Here is a 23,720-nt window from a genome sequence, read left to right as displayed (position 1 = left end):
TCAAGATTTAATGTGGCAAAAGAAACATCCACCTATATGTCTGATTGTAGTTAAGCCACAGAAGGAAGGCAAATGAGCTCAAGACCATGAGAACAAGTGTAAGTCTTGTCTGACGTACAACAATGGGGTTCTAGGTAGTCAAACATTCTTTTCTCTTTTTTTTTTTTTTTGCTTTTTTGGGTCATACCCGGCGATGCACAGGGGTTACTCCTGGCTCTGCACTCAGGAATTACCCCTGGTGGTGCTCAGGGGACCATATGGGATGCTGGGAATCGAACCCAGGTCGGCCGCGTGCAAGGCAAACTCCCTACCCGCTGAGCTATCACTCCAGCCCCCAGTAGTCAAACATTCTTACATGGCAAAAGAAACAGGCTATAAAAGCCCTCACAGTATGAGGGACACGAGTGCAAACTGAATTATGAGAGAGCATCTAAACAATGGCACCAACGGGCACAACTAACTCCACGTGGGTCTTATCACCTATTTCATTTATTTCATCAGCAAAGTCATCCCTAATTGAACCTGTCTACAATCAGGAAGCTTAATAAGCGAAAAGCTTTAGTGCTACAAACTACCAAAAATAACCATTCTCTATACATTGTACAAAGGTCTACATCACACCCACTGCGCTCAGGGCTGACTCTTGGTTCTGCACGCAGGGACTGCTCCTGGCAGTGCTTAGGAAACAACATGGGGTGCTGGGGCCTGAACCCGGGTCACCTGGGTGTATGGCCATCGCCCGCCCCCCTCCCCCCCCCAGCTGTACAACTGCTCGGCCCTGCGTTGTTTGCTTTTACAAGTGAGAGCAGAGGTACTGAAGACATGTACAGGGGTAAGGGTGCCTGCGTGGCATGTGCCCAGCCCGAGTCTGATCCCTGACACTGCACAGCTCCCCCACATTGCTGGGTGCCACCTGAGCCCTAATACTGACTTGTCCGAGTCACTGGGAGCAGCCCCAGGGTCCCTGATCAGGGGGGTCTCCCCCCAAAACCAATAGAAGGGAAAAAGAGCATTCAGGAAGTGATTGTCCAACCCCCAATACCGGAGAGGCACCAAGAACTCCGTCATGCTCAGAAACTACTCTGCACACCAGGAAATGGTCCATAGGACAGGCTCACGCTCAGTGCGCAGAGGCCAGCCTCACTTGGCTAACAGGAATGGCCTCTGAGCAGAAAAAGTAGCAGCCTGAGCACCACCCCAAAAGGCCGCAAAACCCCAGAATTAAAGAGAGAAAAGGAGAGACATGGGTCGGGTGCTTGCCCCGCACAGATGACCAACCCGGGTTTGATCCCTGGTACCCTATAGGGTCCCTGAGTATAGAGCCAGGAGTAAGCCCTGAGCACAGCCAGGCGTGGCCCCCAAACCAAACAGACCAATATGGCACTTCCACTCAGAACTCTGCCAGCTGGGCCTTAGCAGGACTGGGCACAGGCAGTGAGGGACACGCACCCCGGACATGGCCTCAGCACGCACCTTGTTGATCCAGAACACCATGGCATCCTCCAAGTCGTACGGAAGCTCTTTGGAGGCGCTGAATGTGGAGAAGCGCTTGACACTTGCCACCACCTTCTCGATGCTGATCATCTCCACGGTGTAGGCCATCATGAGGGCATCCACCATGGCCATGTGGGCACTCTGCGAGGAAGGCACGGTCAGACACACCACCTCCCGTTTGCTCCCACAGGCCAGGACCTGGGACCCTCTCCCATCTGCACCTGCCTCAGTGAGGCAGGCCTGCACCCTACGCTGTGAGGGCCCCGAGGGGAGATGGCACCCTTATTCCTAACTGGGGAAAGGCACGAGACATAGCCTTAAGTACGAGAGGCCCCGTGGCCTTCATGCTGCTCCGCCCAGTAGCCAAGGAGCACCCTGGGCCCTGCACATGAAGCCTCAGAGTCCAAGAGCGACAACACGGAACTAGGATGACAGCAGGGCCTAAACCGTAGGTCAGAGCCCTCAAACTAGCTGAGAGACCAAGAATGGCTGACCAGCTGTCAGGAGAAGCTGCGGCACTGGCTGCTCTTGGTCGGCTGCAAACAATCTAGGAGTGAGGCCTGGCTGGCCCACAGCCCAGCTCTGCAGAGGCCTGTCTTCCGAGGCACGAGCTGGCACTGGGAGCCACAAGGCCCAAGGCACGGGCAGCCCTGGATGGCCACTCTGGCTCTCGCCATAGGTCCAAGTGTGGGCCCTCACCACAAGGGCCATGCAAGGTCATAGTAGTGCCGGAGGCGTCCACTATGGGCATGCACCAGCGGGGAGGGGTGAGGCTCTCTCACCATCTTGATGGGCACGTGGCTGAGGTCGGGGTCTGTCACTGGGGTGTCATCGCTCTCCATCACATAAATTCCTTTCCGGGACAGGGCCTGGATGACTGACTGGTGTCCCTGCAGGGAGGCCGCCTGGTCCCCTTTCAGGATGAGGCTGCAGACGCGGCAGTACAGCTCACTGGACAGCAGGAGTCGCAGGACTGGGGGCTTGATGTGCTCCTGCTCATACTGGTCCACATAGAAAGGGTCCTGGAGGTCCTCAGGGATGTTGTCTGGAAGGGGAGAGAAGGGTTGGTGAGCCCCCCCACTGCGCCAAGGAGCTCCATTCGGCCAGACACAAGTGCTGCTGGCTCCCTAGGCCCCGAGAGGAGCACCCTGACCTTCAGGGCCCTGGGAAGATCAGGACAGGCCTGCAAGCTCCAGCCAGGCCACACTGCCTGACAGCGCACTGCAGGGTCAGCCCCTGCACAGACCTCCAGAGCTGTCCCATCAGCAGCAACATGGAATGGAGGCACCAAGTGAGCGAGTGCCGTGTCTCAGAGTTGTGAAAGCAGGAACCAGAGCCAAGCGGGGGACCAGTCTATGCACAGTCCACATCTCCTCCCACTTGCACAAGGCATGGCAGCGACACGGCAGCAGGCCTCCATTGGGCCAGAGCTCCCCACCCGCCTCTCCTCCCTGTGCTCTCGGTGTGATTCTTGCCTGTGTTCTCCCTGGAGGGCCTGGGACAGCCTAAGGGTCCCTCAGCTGCACAGATGTTTCCCACGCTCTGTGCCCTGCCACCTGCCACCAGGGCTTGCTGGAACTCCCCAACTCTGGAGGATGGCGGAAAAGACAATGTCCAGAAGGGCAAGGGATCCGCAGCCTCCACTAGGTGGAAGCCAGTGGGCTGTGACCCTCATTCCCCACATTTTCACCTCTGCGGTGTTTCTCGCAGCTGCACGACAGGGGCAGGGCAGGCACTGGCTGGGGACACAGCCTGCTCAGAGCACAAAACTGTCCCAGATCCCACTTGTGTTCACCACATCCGTGACCAGACATCCCAGTGCCATCTGAAGGTCCGGAACAGAAAAGATGATGCACAATGTAGGAAAGTCATCTGCATACCTATGTTCACTGCAGCACCAGATTTTGGCTATTCAGAATAGCCCAAATCCAGAACAGCTCAGGTGCCCAAGGAAAGACAAGTGGGTGAAGAAATTACAGTCCATACAATGAAATACTACTTGGCCGGAAGATGAAATCATAGAACTTGCTGCTATGTGTCTGGGGCTGAGAGAAGCTACAGGGAGAAGCAGGGGTGTGGGGGGACACAATGCACGATAACTGTGGAGGGAAGTGGTCACTCTGGAGGTGGAAGGGGTGCTGGAAGGTGCTAAGGTTTTAAGCATGAAACCATAACAAGAACAGCATCCTAAATCCAAAAAATAAATGTTGCTTGCTGTAGAGGCAGACTGGGGGTGGGAAGGAAACGGGACGCTGGTGAAGGGAGGGGTGCTGAAAAGCTTTATTCCTGGAGCTCAATCATGAATAAATTTGTAAACCAGTTATTCAAATTGGAAAAAAAAGCGAGCCCTGGGACAAATACAGTGGGAAAGGGACTAGAGAGACAGTACAACAGGTAGGGAGCTTGCCTTTCACACAGCCTACCCAGGCTCAATCCCTGGCACCCCAAAGGGTCACCCAAGCAGCACCAGGAATGATCCCTGAGCACAGGGCCAGGAGTAAGCTCTGAGCAGCACCAGGAGTGATCCGGGGCACAGAGTCAGGAGTAAGCTCTGAGTACTGCCAATGTGGCTCCTAAACCAAAACCAAACAAATGCAGCAGAAGACTTCTGCTGGCCTTGGCATCAATGTAAGGGAGCAGAGGGAGTCGCTGTCCCCAGGAGCAAAGGCAGACATGTAAGCTGGCTGTGCACAGGAAGCCATGACCCGAGCACCTGTCTCATTCCTGATGGTGCTCAGGGGGACGTGCAGGGGCAGGGCCGGGGGCTCCCACATGCTAGGTGCACTGCAGTTCTCTGAGCCACCACCCGGGACCGGCTCTGACAGGCTTTCAACGAAGTGCCTCTCACAGAAACCAGGAAGGCCCGGCCCCTGAGTAAGGCTGCGCGGGTGCTCAGGTGGCCGGTCCTAAGGGTGACCCATCCAAGCTAGAGCACAGGGTCAGACCCATAAAGCAGGAAGTCATGGAGGGACCAGTGTGAGCGGGACAGAAGCCAGCTGTGAGCAAGCAGCCCTGTGCAGGGGTGAGATGCAGACAAACACTAAGGTTTCTGAGGCCGCTGACAGGCCACAGCACAGATGCCCGTGCCAGCCCAGAAGCCACAATGGAGGGAGAGTGGCACAGTGGAGGGGGGCCTGCGCCAGGGGTATGTGAGGCAGAAATACAGGATCAAAGCACAAGAAAGAGGTGGCGGACATCCACACTGGCATGTGCCCAAAAGGATGGGCAGAAACAGAGACAGCAGCAGGGAGTGCAAGCCTCCAGGGAGCACAGAGGTCCTCAGAGGACAGCAACTAGAGGGGCCGGGCAAAGAAACCACAGCAGCTCCAGTGACAGCGGCAGGAGACTCCCTAAGAGGACAAAGGGTGGCACGTGCTGCAGGTGTGGGCAGAGCTGAGAAGGCCGAGGTGGTGCTGTCAGGAAGGGCCCATGAGCTGCCCCCTGACAGCAGGCAGCAGAGACATCACCCAGGGATACTGAGGGCAGGCAGCTTGTGTTCTGCGACAGGCTTGCTGTCCCAAACCTGGGGTCTCCCTGGGTGAAATGAGGAAAAGCAACATGGCACACAGGTGTGGAATTAAACAAGGAGAGAGATGGGCCACCTGAGGCTTCCCAGCAGGAAGTCCCCTCTCTCCCTTCAACCCCACCCTGGATCTGCCTGTGTTCCGCAGGCTTGGCTTTTCCTGACTCGGGTCTCTAAGTCACTCTGACTGATGGTGAACTGATGTGTGAGTGACAGGGTGCTGACAAGTCTGTAGTTACAAAGAGGCACACTGCAACCCCTCACCTGCCCTTCACTGGGTCGGGGATGCTGATCAGGCCAGGCGGGAGCACTAGCTCATCTTCCAGCTAGTGAGATGTGGGAGAGCCCACCAAGGATTCCTGGGCAGGCACTGCCACTGTACCACCCAGAGTGACCCAGACTTCCCAGGCTCCCTGGGGCCCAGCAAACCGCACGGAAGGACGGATATGCCACTGCAGGGAGACTGGGCCACTGGCACTCTCACACACACCCAGTACCACTCGCAGACTTGTCCCGGGTACTGGCAGGCATCAGCATCTGCCACTGACTGCCCCTCACCCAGCCAGCCTGCAGAATGACCCAAGGTCACCTAGCCCTGCATCCCAGCCCAAAACCCAACCTCTGGAGAGGTCAGTCAGGAGAGAAAAGCGAATGCCAGGAAGCCCTGGGGCAGAGGCTGGGCCAAATCCCCGTGCATAGCCGCAGGAGATGTTTGCCCTTTTCAGGGACAATCAGTTCGGTCCCTGGGACCACACAAGTTTCCCTGAACAGGTTTCCCTGAGAATTGTCTGTCCCTGGAGCATAGAGCCAGGAGCAGCTCCGCTGGGTGTGGCCCCAAACCAAACAAACCAAAAGTCATACACGTAGAGTCAGAGCCAGCAGTAGCCTGGCCTAAGAGCTAAGCTGGCAGGTGGGAAGGGCTGACCCACCTTACACCCTTGCCCATATCTCCACCCACCTTGGGAAACGGCCTGATTGTCTCAACATGCCTCAGACCAGCGCAGACCTGGGCCGGGGGGCTCAGTGGGAAAGAGCACCCACCACCCACATGTGAGGCCTGGGGTCCGCGGACAAAGGGAAGGGACCCAGATCAGTGTTTCCAGAGCAGGCTGCTGTGCTCTGGGGTACAGGGGTGTGGGGGCACAAAGGGGCGAGGGGGTGCAATGAGATGCGGTGAGCATCCTGTTTTCTGAAAAGGGGCAGCAGAGTGAATAAGCTCGGGAACCTGCTCCAGGTCTTAGCATGTTCAGGATAGGACCCAAAGTGACTCCGAAAGAGATGACGCCACTGGCCCAGCCACTAGGCAGCCCAACAGAGCAGCAGCACTCACAGCCAGCCCCAGGAGGGCAACATTTCTAACCAGTGCCCCATCGCCTCACCACTCCCACAAAAAGAGGCCCCCGTAGAGGCAAGAAAGGCTCCCAGGCACAGAGAGAGCACAGCCAGTGCCCACTGCAGCTCGACTGGCTCCAGGCTGGATGGGAATGCCCACCACCCATCAGCAACCCCATGCCCTCCCTCCAGCTGCAGCGCGAGCAGCACAAACTGGAAGCAGTCTCTAAAAGGCAACACCTGCAAGAGGCAGGGGGCGTCCTGAGGAGCCACACTGGGTAGAGGGGAGTGCTGGGGCAGAGATGGGGTGCCGAATACAGCCTAAGGGAGAACGAATGCTGTGTGCAGTATCTCGGGGAGAACAGGTTCTGTGCGCAGTCTGAGGGGAGAAACGAATGCTGCATGCAGTCTGAGGAGAGCAGGGTGCTGTGTGCAGCCTGAGGGGTGCTGTATATAGTCTGAGAGAAAACGGGATGCTGCGTGTAGTCTGAGGGGGAGAACTGGGTGCCATGTGAAGTCTGAGGGAAAATAAGGTGCTGTGTACAGTCTGAAGGGAGAACAGGGTGCTGTGTGCTTTCTGAGGGAGCACGGGGTGCTGTGCGCAGTCTGAAGGGAGAACTGGGTGCTGTGTGCAGCCTGAGGGAGAACAGGGTGCTGTGTGCAGCCTGAGGGAGAATGGGGTGTGGTGTGCAATCTGAAGGGAGAACAGAGTGTTGTATGAGGTCTGAGGGACAACGGGGTGCTGTGTGCAGTCTGAGGGAGAACAAGGTGCTGTGTACAGTCTGGAGAATGGGTTACTGTATACAGTCTGAGGGAGAACAGGGTGCTGGGTGCTGTCTGAGGGGAGAACAAGGTGCTGTGTGCAGTCAGAGAGAACTGTGTGCTGTGTGCAGTCTGAGAGAGAATTATGTGCCGTGTACAGTCTGAGGGGAGAAGGGGTGCTGTGTGCCAGATTTGAGGGGAAAATGGGTGCGGTGTGCTGTCTGAGGGAGCACAGAATGCTGTATATGGTCAGAGGGAGAATGGGGTGCAATGTGCAGTCTGAGGGGAGAACAGGTGCTGTGTGTACTCTGAAGGAAGAAGAGGTGTTGTGTGCAGCCTGAGGGAGAATGGAGTGCTGTGTGCAGCCTGAGGGAGAATGGAGTGCTGTGTGCAGTCTGAGGGGAGAACGGGTGCTGTGTGCAGTCTGAGGGAGAACGGGATGCTGTATTTGGTCTGAGGGAAGAACAGGGTGCAGTGTGCAGTCTGAAGGGAGAACAGGGTGCTGTATACGTTCTGAGGGACAACGGGGTGCTGTGTGCAGTCTGAGGGGACAACCAAAATATTTTTTCCTGTGTACCAATTTATTTATCACTATCCTAACGAAGTTATAATCATTCTGTAGTTAAATTCCTTGCCAAATGCATAAAGTTCAAAATCTTTACCATTATCAGATAACAAAACAGTACCTTTGAGACAAGAACTCTGTCTCTACATCACGGATCACGGTCCTCCCGTTGTTCATTGATTTGCTCTAGCGGGCCCAGTAACGTCTCCGTCATGAGACTTGTTGTTACTGTGTTTGGCATATCGAGTACGTCACGGGGAGCTTGCCAGGCTCTGCCGTGCGGGAGAGATACTCTCGGTAGCTTGCCGGGCTCTCCGAGAGGGGTGGAGGAATCAAACTCGGGTCGGCCATGTTGGCCGCTTGTAAGACAAATGCCCTACTGCTGTGCTATCGCTCCAGCCCCCTGTCTCTACATATTTTTTTTTTTAATTTTTAGTAGTGAGACACCATGAGGTACAGTTGAAGACTTACAAATTTTTGTGCTTGGGTTTCAATTATACAATGATCAAATACCCATCCCTCCACCAGTGCCCATTTCCCACCACCACAGATTCCAGTATACCTCCAAGCCCCCCACCCCCCACCCCCGGCCTCTGTGGCAGGGCATTCCCTCTTGTTCTCTCTCTCCTTTTGGGTGTTGTGGTTTGCAAAAGAGGCATTGAGTGCTATCATGTTTGTTCTATAGTCTACTTTCAGCATGGTTCTCCCATCCTGGGAGGATCCTCCCAACACCCTTTATTTGGTGCTCCCTTCTCTATCTGAGCTCCCTTTTCCCCTAGCATGTGTGGCTGGCCTCTAAGTCATGGAGCAAAATTTCTGGTACTAATCTCGGCCATCCTTGGGTGCTAGTCTCCTATTTTGTTACTTTATGACAACCAAAATTTTTAAAGGGGAAAAACTCCCTTGGGAATTCAGGAAAAGATAATAACTAAACTGAATTTCATACATCAATGTCACAGCAGAATTTTAGATGGGGAAAGGGGGGGAAACAATGGTAGAAGGCTTAGACGCAGTCTTAGACCCAGAAAAAGGGAACAGAAATCATAAGGCAGAAACAGAAATGGGATGACAATCCTCAATACTGGGTAAAATTATGAAAACTAACAGCACTGGGGCGAGGCAGTAATGCAACAGGGAGGGCACCTGCCTCACCAAAAGCCACCAGGGTTCAATTCCTGGCAACCTATATGGTCCCCGAGCACTGCCAGCAGTGATTCCTGAGCACAGAGCTAGGAGTAACCTTGGAGCATTGCTGGGTGTGGCCCAAAAACAAAAAACAAAACAAAACACACACACACACACACACACACACACACACACACAAGAAACAGCAGTATTAAAAGCAGGGAAATAAATCTACGGCCCAAAGAACAGCACCGTAAATTGAAGAAATCCAAGAAGACAAAATGGGTGAAGATACTGGTCTTACGTGAACACACACCTCATGCTCCCCCTAGCATTGCCAGAACACCTGAGCACTGAGCTGGGAGTAGCCCCCAAGCACCAGCAGGGCCGCACAGGAGCCTCCACCCCAGCAGGCCAAGGACCAGACTTGACAGAACCGCCCCCCGACACCCCCATACCCAGCCTGGATGAAGCTCACTCTCCTCCCCGACCGTCAGAAAAGCCACCAGCAGCCCCAGTCTGGGAGTTCCAGGACCGGTGCGGAGACCTGCCATCCACCGCAAGTGCACCCTACAAAGGAAGCAAGGTGGCAGAAACAGGGGAGTCCCAGACACACCAAAGACCACAGCAACACCACGGACAGCCTGAACGTCACACTGTCACTGGAACTATGACCTGCACACGGACCTGACAGGAAGCCACCCGCTACCATGCACGATTCAGTGCCCAGGCTCTTGGTGCTCAGCGCCAGCCACATCCCTAAGACGGGATGGTGAAGGTCCGAGTGAACTGATTTGGTGACCAGGGTTGCCTTTAACTTTGGCAAAGTGGAAATCGTGGCCACCAATGACCTTTTCACGAGTTCCAGTATGATCCCACCGCAAGTTCAATGGCAGTCCAGGCCAAGAATGGGAGGCCTGTCTGCATCCTCCAGGAGTGAGATCCCAACAGCAAATGGGCTGAGGCTGGCGCTGAGGATGCTACAGAGTCCACTGGGGTCTCATTAGCAGGGACAAGGCTCGGCCCACCTGAAGTGGGGTGCCAAAAGGGCTATCATCTCCGCCCCTTCTGCTGGTGCCCCCATGTTTAACATGGGCACGAACCACTAGAAGTCCGACAACTCCCTCAAGACTCTCAGCAATGCCTCCTGCACCAACTGCCTACTCCTGGCCAAGGTCATTAATGACAACTTTGGCATCATGGAGGGGTTCATGACTACTATCTGTGGATGGCCCCCCTGGGACACTCTGGCGTGACAGCCGAGGGACGGCCCAGAACATCATCCCAGCTGCCACCAGCACCAAAGCTGTGGTCAAGGTCATCCCGAGCTGAACGGAAAGCTGACCAGCATGGCCATGTCCCCAACCCTCAACATGTCCATCATGGATCTCAAATGCCGCCTGGAGAAAGCTGCCAAATACGACGACATCAAGAAAGGGGTCACCCGGCCTGACAGGGGCCCCTCAGGGCATCCTGGGCTACACTGAGGACCAGGTTGTCTCCAGTGACTAGGAGACACCCACCCTCCACCTTCGATGCTGGGGCTAGCTAGCATGGCCCTCAACGACCACTCTGTCAAGCTCATGTCCAGATATTAACGATGAATTTGGCTACAGCAAAAAGATGGTGGACCTCAATGTCCACATGGCCTCCAAGGAGTAAGCAGCCCCCCAGGACCACCAGCCCCAGCGAGAGCACTGAGAGATAGAGAGGCCTTCAGCTGTTGGGGGCCCTTCCCCCACTCATCTGCAAGTGAGCATCTCTGATTTGAATTTCCATCCCAGACCCCTGAAGAAGGGGATAGGCTGAGGGATTCCCACCCTGTCATGTACCATCAATGAAGTACACCGCATCCCGCCAAAAAATAAGCAGTGCCCAGCTGCCCTTCTGCCCCCCTCTTTCTTGACACAGTTGGTGGTACTCAGGGATCAGTCCTGGATGTGCTCGGGGCACCATATGGGTGCCAGGATCGCACCCCTGTGGGCCCCATGCAAGGCAAGCACCCTCCCCACTGTACCATCTCTCCTGCCTGGCCCCTCTCTTACCCTTCGGTGCCTACCTGGCAGGTATCCCCTTCATCTGACTGTGTGCTCTGAGTCCTGTACCAGGCAGGGTTCAGGAGACCCCGTCTTTGCTCTCCCTGGTATGACAGCCTGGGAGTCCACAGTACACAAGGACTGGCTCCATCACTGAGTGCTGCCAGGTCCCAGTGGCCCAAGCCCGCATGCCCTTAAGCCGTCTCTATCAGCCCGATCAGAGAGTCAGATACGGGTGCAGAGAACCGAAACAGCGGAAACTCCTGTCCAACTGCCAGTCCTCTGACCACAGACCCCCACTAGTGTGGCTGGGTGGGAGGGTAGCAGCCTTCACTAAAAAATATTGCTTGAACGGGTACCAGTAATGTCTCATGACAAATTGTGAGACTTGTTGTTACTGTTTTTGGCATATCAAATACCTCACGGGTAGCTTGCCAGGCTTTGCCATGCGGGCAAGATACTCTCGGTAGCATGCTGGGCTACAAACAGTGCCCAGTCTCCAAAACATCCCAGTCAGAATGAGCAGGCATGATTAAACGTCATCAGTCACAGCAAAAAACAGAAATAGGACACAACTACTAGTAGAAAAAAACAAGAGCAAACACCAAGAGTCAAATGCTGGCATGCTCGGAGCAGGGCGTCAAAGCAGTAGCAAAGACCAGCCCTGCGCGCAGGAGCTTTGTCTCAGCCCAGCAGAGCACGGACCCCACAGAACAGACGGCAGGTACACATTCTCCTGAACCAGAACACAGCTGAGGGTATAAAAAGAACCGGATACAGAACTGAAAAACAGGGGTAAAGGGAATTGTAAAGACTTACTGGAGGGTCCTGAGATACAGCACAGCATGAAGAGCATTTGCCTTGTATGTAGCTGACCAGGCTTGATCCCTGGCACCCCATAATGGTCTCCCAGCACTTCCAGGTGTAATTCCTTAGTGCAGAGCCAGGAGTACCGCTGAGCATCACCTGGGAGACCTTGTCGGATACCTGGGGCAGGGATGTTCCTCGGTGGCAGAGTACATGCCTTGCAGTATAAGGCTCTAGGCTCAACCAGTACAACCCCCCAACCCCACAGGAAAGACCCTGGCTGCAGCCTCCACTCTCATGCACTCCCCGTCTCATATCAAAGAGCTAGAGCACATGGTCTGCAAGCAGGCGTCCCAAGTTCAATACTGCATGAGCTCTGATGGGTATGGCAAAAAATAAATAAATAAAAAAGAAAGAAAAAAATACCAACAAAATACTTACTGAATGGGCTCAGTCACAAAATGGCTAATGACATAGAATCAGTGACCTTGAGGGAAGATAAACATAATCTGCCCAATCTGAACAATAAAAATTCCTGGGAGGTTCTGGACTGATAGTGGGGGGGGGGGGGGGGGGGAGGCGTTTGCTTGGCACACGTCCAACCCAGGTTAGATTTGCGGCACTCCAAAGGGTCCCCCAAGCACCACCAGTAGTGATCCCTGAGCACAGAGTCAGGAGTATGTCCTGAGCATCGCTGGGGGTCACACCCAAATGGAAAAATATATAAACATGCCTATATAAATATAAAACCCTGAAGAGAGCACACGAGCTCTGTGGGAATGTGTGTGCAGCGTTTCTCTCTGCAGCCCCAGGGGAGCACGAGGAAGTAAGGAAGTAGGATAATAAACTTCCCATCAGCATGTAGGTCATGAAAGATACAAACTCACATATCTTAAGAAACTGAACGAACCCCAAACAGAATAAACCCAACGAATTCCAAGCCAGGAGGCATGACAGTAAAACCCCTGAAAACTAAAAGCCGTGAGAGGCTCTGAAGCATGTGGAAAAGAATGGCTGTCCCAGGTGGCCCTGAGCTGGAGGGCTGGCGTGAACCCCCCTATTTTTCAAATGTTAAAGGAAATAACCGTCAACACAAATTACACACGGGCACAACTACCCTTAAAGAATGAAGGCAAGATAAAGACATTTTCACAAGAAGCAAAGAGGAAAAACATTACCATCTCGAGGGCACTTCAGAACAGATGAAAGAGACCCCAGATGAAGGGCTCTCCAAGAGGCACGTTGGAAATGAGGGGACCTGTGCTGACCACAGCTTTCCACATCACTAGGACAGATAGAAAGGCACAACCATCAAATCTAAGGACACCCTTACTGTTTGTGTGGCTAACTGGTTGTGTAAACACTGTTGCTTTGGTTTTGATTTTTGGATCACACTTGACAGGGCTCAGGGCTTACTCCTGGCTCTGCTTACTCAAGACTCACTCCTGACAGTGCACAGGGAGCAATATATGGGTGGGGTCAGCTGACAGATGCCCTGCACTGCCTCTCTGGCCCCATTAAAATGCTATTTAAGGGGCTGGAGAGATTGCAGAGCAGGTAGGGTGTTTGCCTTGCACATGGCTGACCCAGGTTCGATTCCCAGCATCCCATATGGTCCATATGGTCCCCCGAGCACCGCCAGGAGTAATACCTGAGTGCGTGAATCAGGAGTAACCCCTGTGCATCACTGGGTGTGACGCAAAAAGCAAAAAAAAAAAAAAAAAAAAAAAAGCTATTTAAAACGGAGGAGAGTAAAGGACCCTAAGGGAAAGATTTCCACAACTCAGAACGTCAAGTCAACACCTGTCTGGTACAGAGAGCAGTGAAGAACTTCACACAGACACACGCTGAAAACCAACATCAGCAACATAAGATGGGCTCCTCAAAAGTCAGAGTCCATCAGAAGGCTGTAAAGAGAAGCAAACACCAGAGACCGACCTCAGTGCATTGCACCCCTTCCAGGGAACCCCTGGTTCAGATGGACCCCGAGCCACTGCACAGCAGGGGGCGGTGCCTTGCAAATACCCATCCTGGGTTCCATCCCTGGCACCACACAGAGGTCCCTGAATCTCTCCAAGGAGTGATCCCTGAGCACAGAGCTAGGAGTAAGCCCTGAGCACTATGGGTGTGGCACAGCCAGGTGTGACCCAAAAACAAAAAAGTTGAAAGGCAAAGAAAAGACTATACCACGCACACTTATAAATACACAAAAGAATTAGTACCTGAAAAAGAAATGACCAAAGGAGACATTATCTAATAATGGTCAAAGGGTCAATCTACAGAACTTACAATGAGCTGCTGACCCAGGGGAAACCACGGACAGAAGAGACACGGACATGTCCACACGTGCAGTCAGGGCCTTCAACACCCTGCTAGTAGCCACCTGAGACTCAAGGAAGATGGGGCCCCCTGAGTCACACCTCCTGCCTGGAAAGCAGGCGCCAGACACCATCACTCGCCTCTCAACTTGGCCAGAAAGCACAGATTCTTCTAGTAGTTTGGTTGTGGTTTAGTGGCCAAATCTGGTAGTGCTCAGGGATCGCACCTGGCGGGCTCCATGGACCCTCTGTGGTGCCAGGGATCATACCTGATCACAGGTGGGCAAAGCAAGTACCTGCTGAACCATCTCTCCAGCCCAGCACCCAAGTTCCTATACTAGCAAAGGGAAAGGCATCACAACAGATGCCAAGTTAGACCTTGTGGAAGAAGACAGAGCCAAGCCAGTCAAAAATAGGTGTGCAAAAAGGGGTGGGCCATCTCCATCCTAACTGATCCCTGCAATGTCTGGATGAGACATACAACTGTCGTCTGACCGGAACTTAACATAGGGGAATAGGGTGAAGCTCTCTTAGGACAATTACCTACCACAAACCACCAATATCTCAAAATCAAAGTCTTTTGTTTTGGGACCACACTCATCTGTGCTCAGGGCTCACTCCTGGTGGGCTCAGGGGACCATATGGGGTTCAAATGCCTTACCCGCTGTACAGTCGCTCTGGTCCCCAATGAAAGCCTTTTGGGGCCAGAGTGATAGTACAGTTGATAGGGTGCTTGTCTTGCACATCTGATACCAATCATATGTGGTATGATTCCCATAATGGACTGAGCCCACTAGGAATATTCCCTGAGCTCAGAGCCAAGTGCCTTACCTGAGCACCACATACTCGGTTTTGGGTGTGGCCCCCAAAACAATCAAAATTAACTTTTTTAACTGGCAAATTTTTTTTTAAAAAAGAAACTTCAGGGACCAGCGAGATAGTACAGTGCTTGCACATGGCTGATACATGTATGATCCCCGGCACCCTATTCACCCTGACACAGCGAGAAGTAAGCCCTGAGCACTGCACTGTGACCCAAAATACTTTTTAAAAATAAAGGGCTGGAGAGACAGTATAGCCAGTAGTGCACGGCATATAGTCAACCTGAGTTTGATCCCCAATACCCAGAGCCCCACCAGGAGTGATTCCTGAGTGCAGAGCCTTGAGCATTGCCGGGTGTGGCCCACAAACAAACAAACAAACAAAAAGGACAGTCAAATGGCCAATAATTTAAACTGATTTCTGGGGCCATGTGCCTGAAAGCATGAAGCCCCCAGGTTCTGGCCCTTGCACCAAGAAAAAAAAGAAACAAGCGTCATCTGGGAAACGCAAACCAAAACCAGTGAGGCTCACAGGCTCCACAGCAACCCTCAAGTCACCAAGACTGACAGTACCAAATGTTGGCAAAGCCACAGGGCCATGGGAATTGCGCACACGGTGCAAAGAAAGGTTAGGGACAGAGAGATCGCTGAGGGCTAACAGGGATTGCCCATGCCTGCTGCCAACCTGCTGAACTCAACTCCTAACACCATCAACCATCCCCTCAGCCCCACCAGGAGTGACACCTGAGCACAGAGCCAGGAGTAATACCTAAGCACATCCGAGTATGGACCAACCCTCTCTTTTCTCCCTCCCTAAGAACTGGGCAATTAAATACACTTCTCTGACCAGGTAACTCCACACTCAGACAAAACTGTAAAACCACACAAAACTGTGCAGGAGAATGTTTAAGCAGTTTATTCCCAGTTCATATGAGAAGGAGTCTGTGGGCCACACTGGAGCCAGGCCCCTACTGGGTGCAGACTCCTTCCCCAGGCACCAGACAAGGAACTCAGGGAGGGAGGGAAGATGCTTCCTGGTCTGGGGTTCTGTCACAGGAGTCTAAGTTTCTGTTTCAACTTTCCCACTCCACTCTCAAAACTGAGACCTTTTATGGCACTAACAATACACCACCAAAATGCTGGTTTTCTCAAGGATCAGAATCAAATTGTTCACTATACTTCGTACTCTGCATGAGCCTACTGCTCCCCTGCCTGTCCCTGTGAGCCCACAGCCCAGCCTGAAGTACACCTCTTCTCTGCTTGTCCCAGCCTGTTGTGCCTGGACCTCTAGCCTCACCTACCCCAAGCATAAGCCCCGTTTCCCCATGTTGGACGGAACATTCCAGATCCCCTCTCCTCAGAAAGCTCTCACCCCCCTGTGCAGTATCACAGGTTTTCTATGTCTGACCATTCTGGGCACCATAGGAAAAGTAGCCGAGGGCTGCCCAGCTCACGGCACCGTACTCAAATGAACTCACGTAGTTCTGACTAGTTCCATCGGCGGTGACTGAGGGGATGTTTTAAGTGAACTGGTTAGTTAACGCCAAAAGGCTGAGAAAGAAAACTAGGTGAGCGCTCCTGAAGGAGTCAGAAATAGAAATAAAACGCCAAGACCATCTTCCTGTGTGCACCAACAAGGGCTGCAAGCAGAAAAGCTCTGAAGCAGAGGCTATAAATACCCGGGAGGCTTGGAGCAGAGGCCCAGCTGACTCCCCCCTGCCGCCCACCCTGCTGTCAATCAACTCCACCAGGGCCTGTGAGCCTGGCTTCTGGCTTCCCTCCTGCCCCTGCCAGGATCCTGGGCTCCCGCCTCAGGAATAGGAAGAAACAAACGTGCTATTCTAAGCCACACGGGCGCGGCATCTTCCACTGGGCTCCTGGGCAATGCCACCTGACCACAGAGTGACCCTCTCCCACCTGCAGCAGGTCTGGCTAGGCTCTCTCCCATCTCTCCCCATTCTCCCCAGCCCCACAGCAGGTGAGAAATCCCAGCCAGCTGGGAAGCCTGGACCTGCCCAAGCCGATCACCCACAATCTCAGCCTCCAAATCCTCTGCAACAAGGTCAAGAAGCCCGGTGGCTGGAGCCCAACCTGAGGCCCGGTGCCCAGGGACCTTCTGCTCAAGGGGCCCAGCCTAAGGCCCGGTGCCCAGGGGTCTTCCACTCAAGGGGCCCAGCCAGATACCCTTTCTTACTCCTCAGGGGCAATCCACACTAAACCACCTTGCAAAGCCTAACCCCACCACAGCCCACCTGAAGCGTCCACAACACCCAGTGCCCCTGTAACCCAAACACCAGTTCCAACAACTGCGCATCCCGCCTCACCTGCTGTGCTCTAGTGCTCCCAGGGTGAGGCCTGAGGAGATGGGTCCAAGCCCCTCGTACCTACTATGGTACCCACGAGGTCAATCATTACTAGTGCAATGAACGCTACGCTGGCTCCATCCTTGACACCCTCAGCTTGGAAACAGGCAGCAGGGGACAGTACAGGGGTGAGGGGTGAAGGTGTTTGCCTGACACATGGCTGACCCCAATTCATATCCCTGATATCACATGATCCTTGAGTAAGCCCTGAGAACTGCACCACCAGGTCTGCTCCACCCCCCAAAATACAAACCCAGGAGCCAGAGCAATAGTACAGTGGGTAGGGCACAGACCTGGGTTTGATCCCCGGCACCCCATCTGGTGTCCAAGCTCCAGAAGGAGTGATCTCTGAGGAGAGCCAGGAGTCAGCCAGGTGTGACTCCCCCCCACCCCTGCAAACAAACCAACCTGTAAAAACCCAGACAGCAGAGCTGAAAGGAGCACCTGCCTCTACACAAAGGTGTGATTCACTCTCCATTACCACATAGCCACCAGCTTGCTCCACCAGGAATGGCCCTAGTGACCCCCCAGCTCCGTTGGGTCCAAGCAGGCGTACTCCCCAGGACCCTCAAACATGACTCGGAGGACCCAAAGAAGTGAGAGTGCTGAGGACAGAGTGATAGTACAGTAGGCAGGGCATTTGCTTTGCACGCGGCTGACCTGGGTTCGATACCCAGCATCCCGTATGGTTCCCCCCCTCAAGCATGGCCAGAGTAGTTCCTGAGTGCAGAACGAGGAATAACCCCAGAACAAGGCTGGGTATGACCCAAAAGGAAAAAAAGGGGGAGTGTTAAATGTGGCACTTTTTAAAATCTCAGGGCTAGGACGAAGGAGATGTTACTGGGGCCTGCTTGAGGCAATCAATGAACAACAGGAAGACAGTGATACCGTTAAAAGAGCTTATTCTGACGTACACTTGCCCCCCACACACACACACTCACACTCACACACTCACTCACTCACTCCCTATCAGAAGCCTGTAAGCCATGAGAACAGAGCACAAGATGAAAATGCTGAGGCCTTCCTGAGAACCTCAGATTCTGAACATGACACTCAGCAATCTCTGAGTCACACAAAGGCCAGAAGGTTTGGACTTGAAGACAGATCCCTATTCTCAGGCTAAGATCTCACCATGGCAGGAAAGAGAACATGTGCAAACTGGTTGTGGGTGGGAGAGAGAGGTGCCACACCCCACAGTTCTTGAGACCTTGGTTCTCAGACTGGATGTGCTCAGGTCGATACTCAGCAGTGCCAGGAATGGAAGCAGGCAGGTGTTTATCCCTTGACCCACATCTCCAGTCCCCAAACTGGTCTATGAATATTCAAAAGCACAAATTCACCCCTGACCAGCCATAAGGACAGCTCCAAAGTGTGTCTCCATTCCTCTTGTTGCAAAGGTGCCCAGAGACTCCCCATGAGTGGGCAATGAAGGTGAGTGAGCACCATAGGAAAAGTGAGGTTGCAGAAATCACATGCTGGCACCCCTGTGCGGCCCTCTAACCTCCTTCTCACAGAGACCCCAAACCCAAACGTTATTTTCTTTTGTTTTTGAGCCAAACCAGTGGCTCCTCCTGGAAGGGCTCAGGGGAGCATACCGGGATGCTGGAGATGAGACCCAGGTTGAGAATATGCAAGGCAAGACCCCTATTGCTGTACTATCTCTCCGGCCCCCCCAAATGTTTCTGATTTTGTTTGGAAACTCCATCTAGTACTGGACATAGTACCGCAGGCAGGGCGACTGGCCTGCATGCAGCTGACATGGGTGTGATCCCTGGCACCAAACTTGGTCCCCTACGCCCCACCAGGAGTGACTCCTGAGCACAGCCAGTTGACCCAAAACAACTATCTGGAGGCTGTACCAGAGTGCTAGTGTGGTGGCTGCTGTCCCAGAAGTGAGAAACACCAGTCCTCATGGTTCTGGGCCCGCAAAGGGCTTCTGGGTGCGCCTCTCATTTCAGATGGTGATGCCTACAATCAACAATAAAGAGGCCTTGCCCCAACTATCTGCCGAACACACAGATGCTCTTCATGGCATGGACAGTAACACCACTGGGGCAGCTCAATCCAAGCCTAAGGGCCCTCACTTGGACCCCCATTCTGCAACTCAGTCTCTGAGGCCTGATTCAAGGGCTCCAACAAACATGTGCAACCTGACATCCCAGTTTCTAATGCAGAATGGAAGGACTGGCCCAGCCGCACCCTGGCCCTGCCCGGAGTAGGGCAGCTCGGCACCCAGGTGTGTCTCCACTCCGTCTCCTGGGCTCCTCCGAAAGGAACCACCAGCACTGAGCTACACAGCAACGAGACTGCAAACGATCCCTTCTAGTACCTTCTGTGGGGCGTTCTCACCACACTGTCCTTGAGATAACAAAAGCTATTACTCCCCACTGCCCTGCAAAACTCAGGCCTAGATACCTCCACATCTCCTAAGGTCCTAGACTAAAATCAAAAGCTAGGGCCTGAGAGCAAGTACAGGGTCAGGCGCTTGCCTTGCACTCGGCCAGCTCTGGCTCAATCCCCGCACTGCATACTTCCCAGAGCACCACTAGGAATAACCCCATCCCCCCACCCCATACAGAGCCAGGAGTAACTACCAAGCATCACAGGGCATGACCCTAACCCTCCAAAATAACAGCTAAATAAAATACTGGTAGAAAAAGCCCCAGTCCAGTGCCCTCTCCTATAAAAGGTACTAAGAGTCACCCTTCAAACCTTTTTTTAACCCTTTATTACAACTTATGCCCCCAAAACAGTATATTCCAGTGACATGGTTCTTTTGGCCCATAAACATTTTTATTTTTAAAACTTTGGGCTTTTTTTAGGGGGGTCACATCTAGCAATACTCAGGGGTTATCCTGGCTCTGCACTCAGGAATCACTCCTAACTGTGCTTGAGGGACCATATGGAAGCTGGGGATTGAACCCGGATTAGCCTCGCACAAGTGTCCTCCCCACAGCACTCACTCCAGCCTTCGTGCACATTTTAAAAATGCATGACTTTCCACACACTCAATTATATTACTACTAAGACAAATTAAAAATTGGAAAAATTGAACAATGAGTAATGCCCTTGCCTTACCCTGGCTAGCCCAGGTTTGCTCCCCAGCACATTTGCTCCCCGGCAGCCTGCCAGGAAAGATCCCAGAGACCTCCTGGTGGATTCAAGAAAAAAAAAGGAAAAAAAAAATTGTCACCGGTATCCAGAGGAGCCTAGTCCAGCTCCTGTGAAGTCCCGGCGACACGCAAGAGGAGGCGGTGCGCATACTTCCCATGCCCACTCGAGTGGGGGGCACCGGAGTCCAGTGTGCAGTGCCCAGCATCACTCTCGGGCAGGTCTGCGGAAGGAGACGGGGGTAGTGTTGGTCTGGGAGAAGATCCTGGATCGGTGGCTTGTGCTCTTAGGAACTGAAACGCCTCGAGTTTGTGCATTTCCAGGAGCTTCTGAATTATTATCGGATGAGTCAACAAATATCAGGCCGACCCAGCTCCGGCACTGAGCGCGCGAACAAAGCCGGGACCAGGGCCGCGCGCCCCGCCGAAGCCCACCAGAAAGCCCACAGCAGGGCGGAGCGTCCACCGCCCATTTCCCGGCGTGTGGACGGCGTCCAGGGCGGTGACAGCCCGCGGCAGGGGCTGGGGCCGGGCGCAGCGGGCTGAGCTGGACCTTCCCAGGGAGGCCCGGCGGGCCCCTTTGTGCGGACCCTCCCACCCGACTCGCGCGCCCGCCGGCGGCCCCCGAGCCCGGCGACCCGCTTCATCCCGTGCCCCGCCGGGCGTTTCTCGCTGTGACTCAGCCGCGGGGCCGCCCCGGGCCCCGCGACCGCCGGGTCCGACCCTCCGCAGCGCGCGGGGTCCCGGGAAGCGGCTGCAAAGCGCACCTGCGCCCGCACCTGCAACAAAGCGCGGCCCGCGCGCCCCCCGCCCCGCGCCTCACGACCCCGCTCGCCCCCCGTGGCCCCGCCTCATGGCCCCGCGCGCCGCCCCCCACCTAGCGACCCCTCGCGCTCCCCCTGCGCCCCGCCTCGCGAGCCCGCGCGCCCCCCCGCCTCACGGCCCCGCACGGCCCCCGTTCCCCGCGCCCGCCGCCCCCCAGCCTCGAGCCCGCCCGCGCCCACCGCCCCCCGCCTCACGGCTCCGCACGGCCCCCGTTCCCCGCGCCCGCCGCCCCCCCGCCTCGAGCCCGCCCGCGCCCACCGCCCCGCCTCACGACCCCCCCGCGCCCCGCGCCCCCGCACCTATGCCGTAGGCCTTGGCGCAGATCCACTGCAGGTTGGCGGCAATCTTGGCCCGCGCCGAGTCGTAGCGGTCCAGGGGCGCTATGTCCGCGGCGCCGTCGTGCGGGGCCTCCATCCTCGGCCCGCGGCGGCCGCCGGCCCCGGGAGGCCGCAACAAAGGCGCCGCGCCCTCGCCGCCCGAGCCCCGGCCCGCCGCGCCCGCCTCACCTCAGAACCGCCGCCGGCGCCGCCGCCGCGGCAGCATGCTGCGGGCCGAGCCCGGGAGCGGCGGGGCGGGGCCGCGCGGCGCGGGCCGCAAGGCGGGGCGGCGCGGGCGCGAGCCCGGGCGGCGGCGGCTGAGGCGGCCGAGGCAGCAGAGGCGGCGGCGGCTGAGGCGGCGACCAACGGCGGGAGCGCGCGCCCCGCACAACCTGCGCACGCGCGCCGCGCGCCGCGGCCGCCCCGCCCCGCTCCGCAGGCGCACTGCGCGCCAGCCCTCCGCTCCGCCCCCGCGGGCGCTCGCCCCGCCCCACCCGGCGTCGGCCCGCCCCTCCACGCAAGCGCAGTGCGCACCCGCCCGCCTCCCTCCGCAGGCGCACTGCTCGGAGCCCCGCCCCCGCCGCCTTCGCCCCGCCCCCCGCCGCAGGCGCAGTGCCCAGGGCTTCGCCCCTTTCCGCGGGCACCGGGCGCGGGATCGCGCGGAACGCGGGAGGCGGGGGGCGCGGGCGGCGCGGGCGGGTCCCGCACGGTCCATTGTTTGTGCGGGGTCGCTCTGCGCCGCTGCCACTTGCGATCTGAGGCGTCAACAGCCTCCAAGTGCGCTAGAGCTCGAAACCGGCGCCCCAGACCCGCACGGCGTCTGGGGGCCACGCACAACCCCACTTCCGGGGACGCCCCCTCCAGAGCACCGCCCGGAGCGGGTGGCCTCGGATCACCGAGGACGCCCCTCCACTCCCTCCCACCCCCACCCCGCAGAGTCCAGAGCCGGGGCTGTGGGGCGCCCCCTGGCGCCAGGCTGCAGAAATCCGGGGGAGCAGAAGTGCGGCCCCTGGGTGCGGTGCCGCCCCAGGTCTTGTGGCAGTGGCGTGTGGCACTTCAGGCTGGCCCGCTGGGGTGACTGCCCGCCTGGGATAGAAACAACTCCGCTAGAGCTGGGAGCTGACAAGGAGTCGGTGGTGTGCTTAAGCTTTATTGAGATACAATTGGCATCCTCTAAGTTACTGTGATGATTTGGGACTGATAGATGAAAATTGTGAAATGATCATTGTATTAAAGTGAATTAACAGCCCCACTAACGCTGCCTAGTTACCCCGTGTAAGAACATTCAAGATCCACTGTTGGGGCTGGAGAACTGGTACAGACATTGCGGCTTTTGCCTTTGCATGCAGCTGACCCTAGTTGGACACCCAGCGGGCAAAGGATGCTCCCAGTTTAATCCCAGCACCTCCAGGAGTGATCCCTGAGTGCAGAGCAGGGGACAAACGTTGGGTGTTGCCAGGTGAGGCCCCAACACCCCTCCCCCAAGGTTGCCCTGAGTGATCCTTGAAAGCACCACCAGGTGTGGCCCCAAACAAAAATAATCAAACCATGTAGGTTTGTTAGCAACCTACAAACCACAATTATTATTGCAGTTCACAATACAGAGCTGCTAACCCGGAGCCCCAGGCAGTAGGTGGCATCTAAGAAACTCAAATTTACAACTGGAAACTGGAAGCTGGTTCTCTACTGTTTGTTTGGTTTCATACAACGTTGTAAGCAACAGCTTGGTCTTTTCATTGTTGAGAAGGTGTTCAGGGCACGCTGGCTCTGTGCTCAGAAGGGGCCCCTGGCAGTACTGGGGGGACCATCTGCCGTGCTGGGGGGAACAACCCTGGCTTGGCCACCAGCCAAGCCAGCATCTTACCCACTGTATTCTCTCCAGCCCTTGTATTTCCATAATTCCATTTAGCATGATGCCCTTAAGACTCATCCATACCTGGCAGACTGTCTCTTCTGGCTGACCTCATTCTTCTGCCTACAGGTGGGCATGCCCTGGTGGCTTTTGCGAATAATGCCAAACACTGGGGGTGGGTGGTACTTCCAGATCTGACTTCAGCATGCCCTTTGACCGAAGGCCAGAAGGGGGATGCTGGGTCACAGGTCAGCCCATCCTCTTACCCCCCACAGTGCCCCTGGCCTTCCCTTTTCTCACACCCTAACTCTCCTTACCTCTAGTCCTTTGGTGGGGAGTGGGAGGTGGGGGAGGTGGTGTTGAGCCACACCTGGCTCAGGGGCCAATCCTGGCTCTGGGTGGTGCTTGGGGGACTCTGTGGTGCCAAGAATCAAACCCAGGGCCTTACACATGCAAGGTCAGGGTCTACC

At 55.5% G+C, this 23,720-nt stretch overlaps 1 protein-coding gene across 3 annotated transcripts in view; it reads right to left on the bottom strand.

Annotated features, from left to right (window-relative positions):
* CAMSAP1 (calmodulin regulated spectrin associated protein 1) overlaps positions 1 to 21,565 on the bottom strand; it is a 41,653-nt gene extending 20,088 nt beyond the window's left edge. For all 3 annotated transcript variants that reach the window (XM_056132787.1, XM_056132788.1, XM_056132789.1), the window contains exons 1-3: positions 21,381 to 21,565; positions 2,277 to 2,539; positions 1,474 to 1,635 (exon numbers count right to left, since the gene is read on the bottom strand). In XM_056132787.1, the coding sequence (XP_055988762.1) occupies positions 1,474 to 1,635; positions 2,277 to 2,539; positions 21,381 to 21,495 (540 nt within the window). In that variant the 5' untranslated portion in view covers positions 21,496 to 21,565. The remainder of the gene's footprint in view (positions 1 to 1,473; positions 1,636 to 2,276; positions 2,540 to 21,380) is intronic.
* Between the last annotated feature and the right edge of the window lie 2,155 nt (positions 21,566 to 23,720).

This window comes from Sorex fumeus, unplaced genomic scaffold, assembly GCF_029834395.1.
Source record: "Sorex fumeus unplaced genomic scaffold, SorFum_2.1 ptg000095l, whole genome shotgun sequence".
Taxonomy (NCBI): Eukaryota; Metazoa; Chordata; class Mammalia; order Eulipotyphla; family Soricidae; genus Sorex; species Sorex fumeus.
Note: the sequence above shows the minus strand (reverse complement) of the source record. Positions and strands in the feature narration are given on the sequence as shown.